This window comes from Gracilinanus agilis, chromosome 2 (genome assembly GCF_016433145.1).
Source record: "Gracilinanus agilis isolate LMUSP501 chromosome 2, AgileGrace, whole genome shotgun sequence".
In the NCBI taxonomy this organism is placed as follows: domain Eukaryota; kingdom Metazoa; phylum Chordata; class Mammalia; order Didelphimorphia; family Didelphidae; genus Gracilinanus; species Gracilinanus agilis.
In genome coordinates this window covers 442,043,365-442,055,738 of record NC_058131.1, presented here as the reverse complement: position 1 = coordinate 442,055,738, position 12,374 = coordinate 442,043,365, and the positions used below count along the sequence as shown (strand labels likewise).

The 12,374-nt window shown below is 37.0% G+C and overlaps 1 protein-coding gene across 1 annotated transcript in view; it reads right to left on the bottom strand.

Annotated features, from left to right (window-relative positions):
- Positions 1-12,374, bottom strand: part of NID2 (nidogen 2) — a 110,715-nt gene that overhangs the window by 14,635 nt on the left and 83,706 nt on the right. Inside the window, 6 exon segments of the mRNA XM_044659941.1 lie at positions 654-825; positions 1,798-1,927; positions 6,800-6,969; positions 8,317-8,538; positions 10,059-10,134; positions 10,137-10,159. Coding sequence (XP_044515876.1) covers positions 654-825; positions 1,798-1,927; positions 6,800-6,969; positions 8,317-8,538; positions 10,059-10,134; positions 10,137-10,159 — 793 coding nt within the window.

Genomic DNA, 12,374 nt, shown 5'->3' with positions numbered 1-12,374 from the left:
CTAGCCTCTATGAAGAGGCCTCTTGTCTTAGAGGAAGCCTCATGGCTAGAAGCCTTGTTTAATTAACCTCTGTGTCCCCTTTGCCTCTGACGCCCTGCCTGGTTCGGGCCTTTGGACCAGGCCGGAGTATGTCTGTCTGTCTGTCTGTCTGTCTGTCTGTCTGTCTCTCTCTCTCATATTTTCCCTACCTTCACTCTTCCTATTTGTAAATAAGCTATCATAAAAATCATCCTGGCTTGGGTCTTTCATTGGAATTGTGAAAATCGATTCCTGGCAAACAAACTTTACAGTTCAACCACACTTTTTTACCTCTATAGTACATACACATTCAAGTACATTTAATGAAGGAAAATTCTTTTGTGGTCTTGGCAATGTACTTTTTTGTGACCATGGACAAATCACCTAACCGCTCTGAGTTAAAGCTCAGTTTTTATTCTCTATAGAATGAGAATAATATTTCTACTAAGTAAATAAAAAAGACATTGTGAAAAAATAAAGTACTTTGAAAAGCTTAGAACTATGGAAATGGAAATTACAATCTTTGCTCTTCCCTTCTTTATACTATGTTTATGATTCTTAAAATGATATCACAATTAATTGTGGATTGCTACACTTTTAAAAACAGAGAAAGACTAAGAAAATGCCAAGCTGACCCTCTGATTGGATCCACAGCAATGGCTCGAGGATTCACCAAATCAGTGTCAAAGAGAACCTTACGCTCTGAGCCATCCAATTTGGCACTCTCTATTTTATCGAGGCCACTATCAGTCCAGAACATGGTTCTATGGAAATAGTCAACAGCAAGTCCTTCTGGGCTCATCAGTCCTAGAAAGGAAGCAAAGACATGCCTTAAACATTAGAATAGTTAATGAGCTTGAAGTATAGAGAATCTCTTCTATGTTTCAACTACAAATAAGAATCCTCCTATGATTAAAATCACAAACCCAAACTAATAGTTGAAGAAATCTGCACCAGCAGAGGAGGAGAGATTATTTACCAAATGAAAGTGGAGGGTGGTCTAATATCCTGAGTGCTTGGTGTCAAGAACACTTTGGTTAGAATCTTTCCTCAAATACTTAGTAGAACAGTGTTGGAAAAGTTACAACTTTTCTGAGCTTTAAGTTGAAAGTATGAAAACATCCAGAAAATAGTAATGCAAAATTTCTGTGAGAGTCAAATGGAATAATGTTCAATAAACCTTAAAGTACCATGTAAATATCACTTATTATTATTTAATTTTTGCCTTCATATCAGAAATCAGCATTGGGTCTGTTATATAGTATGAATACTTAATAAATTCTTTCCAATTATTTATTATTGAAAAAATTGCATACTGACCATGTTTAAGTTGAATTTTCACAATTTTCCTTATGGTCACTGATTACATTTCTCCTCAGTACTTTACCTGCTAATACTCCTCAAAATGTTTCTTTTATATTAAAAGACAGAATCATAGCCACAATAAAGAAGCACTGAAGATTCCAGTATAAGCCAGTATTAACAATTACCACCAAATCTTGGATTAAAATCGTACTCTTTTCTTTGGTGGTACTCAAAGAATCTTCCTTACTTTCAGGTGCCAAATGTTAGATCACAATTATTAGAAAAAGGGCTTGCATTTTGGGCAACTCTATAGACATGTACATTGCAAAAACTGTTGTTTGATGATGGGGGTGGAGTTTGAATATAAGAGAGGAAACAGGAGGACAAGCTACAGCATGAAGTAGTCAAATGATTTGAAAATAATGAAAAATAAAATTTGAAATTTGCTTTTTGCTAATAGACATCATTATTTACCTGAACTTACGATAATTTCAGGCTCATTGCCTAATTCCAGACTGGCCCTACTGATTACCCGCCCAGCAACATCTGTCCAGTATACCATCTTCTCTCGGCAGTCATAGTCTATCCCTACAACAATAGAACCCTTTGAGAAACAAAACAGAAGAGAAATAATTAGAAATTATGTGGTTTCTTTTATTCATTTTTAGCTGTTTTACTCAAGTAGTACTGCTGGGTAATGGTCATAGAATCACAGAAACTCAGTGCTAGAAAGACTCTTTTACCATTACAATAGAAATCCTAGATTTCTCCTCCTTTTTGTGGCTAAACTCTTTGGGAAGAGCATCAAAGATCAATGCCTTTACTTCATTTCTTCTCATTTAATTTTCTCACTTTCTCACTTCAACAATTGAACCTTTGTTTGGTAAAGATCTCCAGTGAAAGGAAACACACTACCTCATGAAGTAACTTGGATCACTCTAAATGGTTAGTAAAGTTTTTCTTTATCTAAAATTCAAATCTGTCTCTCTAAAGTTTTATATTAAATGTTCTTCATTTTGCCCTCTAGAATTAGCAACACAATTTTATTTTATCTGAAAGATAGCCAAAGTCAGCTCAGCCTGATGGACATCTTTGACTATAAATAACCCCTTACCTACTATATACTTAGGTTTTATAATATACTTATAAAATCCTATTTTCTTTTGCCTAAGTTGTCACCTGCCCTAGATTTAGATCTATATCATTTTGAACAAGCTTCTCTACTACCTACAAATGTTCCCAGGTGTTGTCCATCCTCAAAAAAACCCCTTCACTTGATCCATTCCTCTAATTACTGTTCTAGATTTCTCCTCCTTTTTGTGGCTAAACACTTTGCGAAGAGTATCAAAAATCAATGCCTTTACTTCATTTCTTCTCACTTCTTTTTAACTCTATGTAGTCAGTTGAAATTTCTCTCCTAAGTTCCTAATGTGTAAATGACAAATCTAATGGCCTTTTATCATAACTCATCCTTCTTGACTTCTGCACCTTTTCCCTGTTACACTTTTATCTTTAGGTTTTTTGACACACTTTACTCTTGATTCTCCTATTAATTTGATGCTCCTCATTTTTCTTTTGGTTTATTTTGTTTTGCTAGATCTACATCTAGATTCTACCTGCTAATTATGAATACCCCTTAAAGTTCTGTTCTGGATATTTCTCTTGATGATCTCATTAGCTTCCATGGATTCAGTTATCATTTCTATGCAGATGACTCTCAGGTCTGTTTATCCAAGTCCTAACCTCTTTCCTGGTCTTAAATCCTGTAACTCTCCTGTATCAACCTGCTTATTGAGCATCTCATACTGCAGATGAGTTAAAATTAGACATTTTAAACTTAACATGAAATTGAATTAATAATCTTTCTCCCCAAACCCTCCTTTTTTAAAAATTTCCCTATTATTATTGAGGGCATTATCTTCTCTCTTTCTCTCTCTCTCATTCTCTCTTTTTCTCTCCCATTCAATAAATTGCCAAGACCTGTTCATTCTATCTTCATAATGTTTCTAGTATATATCTCCTTCTCTCCCATGACACACTGCCACAATGAAAGTTCAAGCTTTTTGAATCATTTGAAGAGATCCTTGAACTAATGCAATAGTCTACTTGGTTGACCTCCTGACTTCAGATCTTCCCCTACTCCAATCACTCCAATCTATCCTACACTCAGTTGCTAAAGTGATTTTTCACCCCCTTACTAAATAAACTCCAGTGAATCCCTATTACATCCAGGATTAAATATAAAACCTTCTTTTTGAGTTGTAAAGTCTTTCCATGACCAGGCCCCTTCCTAACTTTCCACTTCTTTAGACTTTTCTCCCTTCTTTTTATTCTGCCACACAGCTACATTAGCCTACTTATTTCTTAAACATGATACTCTATTTCCTAAAATTTTACTTTTCATTGGCTATCTCCCATGTCTGGAATTCTATCTCTCCTTATCTCTATATCATGGCTTCTTTGGAATTCCTTCAAATTCCAGCTAAAATACTACCTTTTACAAGAAGCCTTTCATGATCTCCCTTAATGTTACTGCCTTCCTTCTTTTGATTATTTTTGATTTATACTGTATTTCTTTTGTTTGTACATAGCTATTTATATGTTGTCTTTTCCATTATTCTGTGAAATCTTTGAGAGCCAGGACTAATATTTTTGCATTTCCCCAGTGCTTGATATAATTCCTAGAACATAGTTGGTACTGAAAAATGTTTTTTGACTTAAGCTGAACTTGGATCTAGGAATTAGGGAATTTAATTTCTAGTTCCAGAGATTCTGATACTGAATAACTTTATAGTCCCAAGTTCTCAGTACCTTATGCTACACAATATTCTTTATATCCCAAGAATGATATAAAGCCCTTAAATACTGTGGAATCTAGAAAGAGTTGGAATTAAAAATCCAGACCCCTGTACGACACTATAGTGAAACAGGCTTGTCTGTAGGAATTCCTACCTTCCAGACCTCTCCCCCTTATCTGAAGGAATTCCTACCTTGAAGACCTCCCCCTATCCTGTCCCCTGCTGCCTACAGACATCCCCCTATCCTGTCCCCTGTTGCCCTAAAAACAAAACAAAACAAAACAAAACAAAAAACCCAGCTCGGCACAGCTCAGGGTCCCACATCAGCCTTTCAATGTAAGACCCTTAGCTTAAGCTTAAGTCCCTTTGCATTTTGCATTGTTGGCTTCAGACTCATTTATTGGGATAAATCTCTGGGTACTTCAATACAAGTGACATTTTTAGGGAGTTGAGGAGAAATTACTGGAAAACTTCTAAATGAAAGCAAGGTTCTTATTTGAATTTCAGATTCATGCCTTTAACTGGCTCTTATGAAAATGCCAGGAAATGAATGAAGACATAATGTCTGTATCTTGAGAAAAATTATCACATTAGGTTTCACTGAATACCACCTTTTTTCCTGAACACTCCACTTCAGGAGCAACTGAATGAGAGAAGTAAACTTTGTTCCCATATGTGGGGACAAATACAGGAAGAATCTAGGTAGATACAAGTTCTGCCTTTCAGAGAATGGTAGATACAAGTTCTGCCCAAGGAAGAAAGTGAAATTTGGCTTACTGACTCTTTCCCTGAAACAACTATAGGATATAACTTGGCAGCTAGCTGGCTTAATGGATAGAGAGCTGGGCTTGAAATCTGGAAGATCTGAATTCAAATCTAGTCTCAGACACTTACCAGATAGATGACCCTGAGCAAGTCACTTAACCTCTCTTTGCCTTAATTCATTGAAAAAGGAAATGTCAAACCACTCTATTATCTTGGTCATGAAGAGTTGGATATGGCTGAATAGAATGAACAAAAATATTCAAAGTTCAAGCTTTGTTAGTTGTATGACTGCCTGAGTTTTTTAATGAGACATTGGGATTAACTGTAGCTTTACATAAAAATAAAAATAAAAAATATCTAAAATGTCAACTATCCAAAGAATCTTAAGTTAGATGGGCTTCTAATAACCCAGGGGCATCCAGGAGAATGATTTCCAAGACTGGAGCCAATCTTCATAATAATTTCAAGATTTCTGAGGGAGGAATGCTTCAATTACATATTTCTGAAGATGTGCTAAAAATCTCATGTTACGATTTTTTAAACTTTTCTCAAATTTGCTTTAGATATTCCCAGAAATGTAGTTAATTAAATGCAGGTGTAAGTGGACTTTTTTATATGTAAAAATAATTTCTTGGTTTTCAACTAGTTTTTCTTTAGTGAACTCTTGTTAAAATGCTAGAATTTGCATTAGTAACTACACGTTTCCTCATTTTAAATCCCTGCTGTCCCTGACCAAGTAGAACCAGAATCAGAAAGTATCTTCAGCAAGGAAGGTTTGGTGTCCTCTCTTCAGAAACAGGGAGCTCAACATAAACTCTTTGTCCAATAAAGAACCTGGAACAGGCACCAAAGACGTGGGGAAGATGATGGAACAAAGTAGCAGAATGATCAATAGCTATAGTAATCCTACTGATACTAGTGTAGATGTGGAATCTAGAGACTCCAAACTTGTAGCCTGGTGGGATCTGATGAACCCCAAGTTTTAGATTTGGCTTGAGAGTTGGAGACCCCCAAAGCTTGTATCTGTTCCCGGTTCCCCTGAGAATCCACCCTGAAGGGAATTTGTCTTAGGTAGTCTTCCCCATTGTATCAGAGACCCTTTCTCAGGAAGACACACCTGGGCATCCTTTAGTATCCATTGTAAGTAGCCACTTCCCTTACATTCTAGCCTCTGGCTAGGATTCCTTTCCCAACCTAGATTGTATCCGGTCAGTATGATAATGTCAATCATCTTTCCCAGCCCCTGGGTCTTCCCAAATGGCATGTAAATTCCCCAATATCTTTTGTTCCTTGAAGTCATCATCTAGCACAGTGGCACTCCCAGGGGGCAGGGACAGTGTGCAGCTCTGAGTAGAGGCCTTAATTAAAGAGTGGCTTTTACGACTATTTAATAGTTCTGTGTTTTTTTCAAGTCAGCAATGGCTTTGGATATTTTCAAATAAGTTGCAAAAATAAGTGGGTGGTGAGTCTATCATGTAAATTTCCAAGATCTCTTTGCAGTGAGATTCTTTGATAAGACATCCACTTTTTACTCATGTGGCTTTAGAAGGATCTTGCAAATTCATATTTGAATTTCTGCATGTTGAATGGGTCCATTGGAATAATAAATGACAAACCACTCCAGTATCCTTGCTGAGAAAACCCTTTGTATAGCTATAGAACCATGGTATCATGAAGAGTTGGGCATGACTGAATAACATGTTGAATGGCCCCTCTCCACAATTACTACAAACATCTTTGGTAAAATTAGAGTGAGATCATGTCAGAAATAGTTTCACTTTTATGGATGAGAGGAGACCTATATTCCCTTGCCTTCTATGTGAAGGAGCCATGACAGAATAAAAAATATGATAAATTTAAGCCTACAGAGAAGATATGAATCCAAGTAGTCTCTCCTGAGAAATATACTTTACATGTAGTGATAGCAGAGTCTTGGCTGTTTCTTTCTGTAGCCTAGTTCCATTGAGAGGTAGGTAGCCAATCTGTTGGCCCTGGGCATACAGCAGAAATGTGCCTACAGATGGTGGTGTCACATCAGGATGTGGAGATGGCAGGATGGTGGGAGGAGCAATGCTGGGTATACCTACAATGGAAGGAAGAAAAAAAAGAGATAAAGACCCCCCCCCAAAAGAAAAATCAGTTACACTCAGTTTCCTAGGATCTCAGACTGTGTTTCACATGTCATTTTAAATAAAATTAGATTCCTAGGAAGTTTTTTAAAAAGAGAAGTTATAGAAATCCACCCATTATTCATAAGGAGAAAACCAATAATAAACAAAAATGGAAGATACTTTATAATTAAATAAGCATTGGATTGGTATGCAGTTTGACAGGTTAATTTCTTTTACCTATTCCTTGCCTTTGGGAGACAAAAAAAGAGGGAGAGGTACCATTAATGGTAGTGGAAAGTACTATATGGTTTCATAAACCCCAGAAATTCTAATTTTAAAAATCCAAGATTAAAGCCAAACATTAAATCTTATTTTATCTTGGTAGTGGATAAAAGTGAAAGGTGGGGTCCTTGGAAGTATGATTGTTATAGGTGTCAATGTGGAATCTAGAAACCCCCAAACTTGTAGCCTAGTAAGATCTGATGAACCCCAAATTTTAGGATTAGGTTGTATACTGGAGACCCCAAAGCTTGTCCTTGTTTCTAGGAGAATCCACCCTGAAGGGAATCTCAGACTAGCAGTTTCAGAGGAAATAATACACCTAAGATAAATGACAATCTCAGTTAGGTGGGGCTAAGCAAATGCTAAATTTCCTTTTATCTTAGAAGTTTTCCTTATTGTATCAGGCCAGTTCCCAAGAAGAACAATACCTGGACAGAGACCATCCTTTTAGTATCCATTGTAAGGTAGGAACCTTAGCCTCTGGCTATGGTTTCTGTCCCAAGCCTGTCAGTATAGTTTGAACTCTCCCATTTCCTTGTAGCTATGGTAATGCCAATCATGTTTCCCTGCCCCTGGATCCCCCAAATGGCATATAGGTCCCCCAAATTCTTTTGTTCCTTGGAATTGTTAATCTAGCATGATTCCCTGAGCAACCAGCCTCAAGTCTGCGTGGGTGTGTAGCTTTCAGCTCTGTGTGGAGGAAGGCCTTGAGGAAAGCACTGAACCCCTTTCCTTAATTAAAGAGTGTTTTTTCTGATTATTTAAAAGTTTTGTGTTTTTTTTTCCCAGTTAACATAGGGAATATCCAGTGAAGAAATTCCCCTTACCAATGCAAATGAGAATTATGTTGTAACTTATAGCCTTAGCGAGTCACCAAGAAAACTGAGAAAATTACTTGCCTACACTAGATTACATATATGTGACTTTGGGGATGATTCCCTATTAACTATGTCAACCTGCTTCCTAAATGTTTACCTGAATTTTCTGTAGAGAGATTTTTAAGCACTTATATGCCGTATAGTAAATATGGTTCTTACATGCCGGAATGAAGCCTGGCTGTGATCTAGTTCCTTCAATTTCTCTGCCATCCTTATCCACACACCAACAATAGTTGCTATTTCCATGACACTGCAAAGGGTTAAAATGGCCAAACTCATCACACTGTGGAACATATTGGTCTTCCCGAGGTCTGCCACCATAGTGCTCCAGAAGACTTTTCTTCCAACGTTCACAGATTGACTGTGGTCCCTGTGTAGTCTCTAAAGTAAGGAAGAAAATTCAGTTATTGAAGGCTAAAGATAGAATTCATTTCATATGTTCCTGAGACCAAATTATCATTGAGTTATTATAGAAAACACTGTATCAACATGAAGCAAAATATTGTTACTTAATTGTTTTCCCTTAAGTATCATTTATCAGTACTTATTGAGAAAATAAACAGAGATACATCTTGAAGCTAGGATGAATATGCTTAGCATAGGAAGAAATGATCATTCCCTGAGTGAGAGTAAAGTACAGATATATAGGAATTCTTGTTCCTTTTCCCAAAATCTCTCCACTGAAGATGATCAGTCACTTCCCCTCCATTCACCAGTGTGGATTTTTACTCATGAAATGAATTTAATCTCTATGGCTCCAGGGAACAACCAACAATATATAGAATATTGTTCTAGGTCCCAAAGCAATACAAAGATTAAGGCATGGTTTCGCCCTTCATGGAACTTACTCTCTACTATTTATAGAAATAATAATACTAAATAGGACATTTATATATAAACATGTTATATGTACATACATATAAATATACAATATAATATCACATGTACACATACTTTCTGGTGCAAAATATATGCATTTACACATATAAGTTGATCAATAATATGTATTAAGCATATGTGCCAAACACTGGGCTAAGTACTGGGCATACAAACATAGGTAAAAGACAGTCTCTGCCTCCTCAAGGAGTTTACAGTCTAATAGGGAAGATAACATGCAAGCTAATATATACAAAGCCAGCTATATATAGAACGAATAGGAAATAATTAAGAGAAGGAATTAAGAGTGGTTGGGAAAGGCTTCCTCCAGAAAATAAGATTTTGGTTGGGATTTAAAGGAAGTCAGGGAGATCAATAGTTAGGGGAGAAGGAGGAAAGTTTTCCAGAGATGGGTCGCAGCCAGAGAAAATATTTGGAGCCAAGGAATAGTTTTGTTCATGGAACAACCAGGAGACAAATGCCATTGGATCAAAGAATGCACCTTGGTTTAAAAGTAGAAGTTATGAGGAGGTTGTATGCCAAAGAAAGTATTTTATATTTGATCCAAATATTTGAGAGAAGCAGACCCATAAGAAGGTGTGAAATGACAACCTGAACTAAAAAGGTAGCAGTGTCTGAGGAGAAAAGGCAGTGTATTGCAAAGGTGAAATCAACAGGTCTTGGCAACAGCATAGTTATGGGGTTGGGGTGAGAATGAAGAAGCTAGGAAGACTCCTAGGTTCTGAGTCTAAGGGCATGCGATATTGGTGTTGCCCTCAATCAAAATAGGGAAGATACATGCAAAGGAAAATTTAGGGAGAAAATTGTTTTGGACATGTAAAGTTTAAGATTTCTACTGGATATCCAAAAGAAAGACAATTGGATATTGGTCAGCTAGTCAGCAGAGACTGGTGCAGGAAAGGTAGATTTAAGAGACATCAGTTATTAAATCCATGGCAGAGGATGAGATCAAGTGAAGTAGTATAGAGGAAGAAGAGAACCAAGGACCAAACTGTGAGAAAGACCTACAATCAGGAGGGTGGATCTGGAGGAAGATTCAGCAAAGGAGACAGAGAAGGAGTGGTTTAGTAAGTAGGAAGAAAATCAAGAGAGATATTCTGAAAACCTAGAGAGAAGAGAATTTTATTTTGATATTTCTTCTTCTGGGTTATACATGTATTTTCATGCAAAACATATTTCATGTTATTTATTCATTTTTTAAGTGAATAATCTTATAAAACAAAAACCTCAAATCATATACCCAAATAAATAAGTGAAACTCTTATGTTTTATCTGCATTTCGATTCCAACAGTTCTTTCTCTGGATGTAGATAGCATTCTTTCTCATAAGCCCCTCAAAATTGTCCTGGATCATTGTATTGCTGTAAGTCCATCACATTTGATCATTCCATAATACTGCAGTTACTGTGTATACTGTTTTCCTGGTCCTGCTTATTTCACTCTGCATCAGTTCATGTAGGTTTCCAGTTCTTTCTGATATCATCCTGTTCATCATTCCTTATTAGCACAACAGTATTCCATCATCATCATATACCACAATCTGTTCAGCCATTCCCCAACTGAGGGACATCACCTTAATTTCCAATTCTTTGCCATCACAAAAAGAGCTGCTATAAATAATTTTGTGCAAACAGGTCCTTTCCCATTTTAAAAAATCTCTTTGGGATACCTAGTAATGGTATAACTGGATCAAAAAGTATGTATTCTTTTATAGTCCTTTGGGCATAATTCCAAATTGCACAAGAGGAGAGAGTATTAAAGAGAGTAAGCAAAGAGAAAAGACCATTGGATTTGGCATTTTAGTGCAATTATAAGGTCAGAATCCAGACTATAAGGAGAAGTTAAGTTAGGTTAGGTTAGGTTAGGTTAAGTTAAGAAGAAAGTGAGAAGAGAGAGGTGGAGGTATCTATTATAGATGGCTTTTTGAGGAGTTTAGCTACAAAGTGTAGAAGAGATATAGGACAATAGGAAACATGGAAGGATCCCATGAGAATTTTTTCAGGAAAAGAGAGACATGAGTATATTTAGAGTTAGTAGGAAATGTGCCAGGAGGGAGGGAGAACAAGTAGAGGGATAAGCTTTGGTAAGATTAAGGCCAATTCATTTTGTAACACAGAATAAAGCAGAAGGCACCTGAATATTAGGAAGAGGGGGGAAGTGGCATTCAAAGTGAATGAAATCCAATTTTTATTGTAAAATTTAAGTCAATGTTCTCAGCTGAGAGAATAGGGGAGGGGGAAGTTTGAGGAGGAATGAAAAGATTTTCAGGAGCCATTATGGAGATTTGGATAGTGAACTGATAAGAGAATTATAGTAGGATTGCATTGTAACAGTGTAACATTACCCAGTTGGGGCAATGTAACATAAAATTGTAGTGGACCCAGTTAGAATGTGTGATTTTTCTTCACTTTCATTCAACACTACACGTGTAGGAGCAAAGGTGATGCTTGACTTATCAAAGACTGAACTTGGTTGGGTATGATATGAGAAGGATCCTAAGCAATGAAGAAAGAAGAAGAGTGTACATTGGACTGATTCATCAAGGAGTTAAGATGGGGGGAAAAGTAGAGTGGCTATTGCAAATGAGGAGGACTGGGAAAGAATTGAGGGGTCGAGGGTCTGGAGAACATGATGTGGATGGAGAGTAGGAAGGGAAGGCAGAGGGAGAGATGAAAGACCAATAGATTATGGTCAGATATGGTTATTCCAGAGTTCTTGAACATCTGTGGGTAATGGCAAGATCAAGCATATGACCATATTTGTGGCTGAGGTGTGATGCTCAAGAGTGATGAGCAGGTAGAGGGTGAAGAAGGGAGGGAGTTGGAAAGGAGAGAAAAATTATGTCAGATATCAAACATATTGAGGAGGGAAGAGGAATGATCCAAGGTCTATAGACAACAACTTCCAGAATTTTGATTGGGTGCTAGATATTAACAGTATAAACCACAAAGGAAGAGAAGTTACTGAGTGATGAAGAGAACCTGGAAGTGACCATAGAGAGCAATGAGCGAGTATTCCAAATTCTTCCCTTGACCACTGAGCCAAAGAGAATGGTTAAAGGTATAGCCAATACTAGAAAGAATGGCAAGGGAGGCTGTTTCACCAGGGGGAAGTCAGTTTTTTATAAGATCCAGTACATGCAAGGAGTCAGAGAGGAATATATTTAAGATGAAGAGATGTTTGTTGCCTAAAGAACAGGTATTCCAGGGCACACTGTAGAAAGGCTAGGTGGAGTTAGAGTAAAACTTTGGGGTAGGAGGATTGACAGGGTTGAAAATTAGGAATCAGGTAATAGGGAGTAAGAAATGGTATATTATATA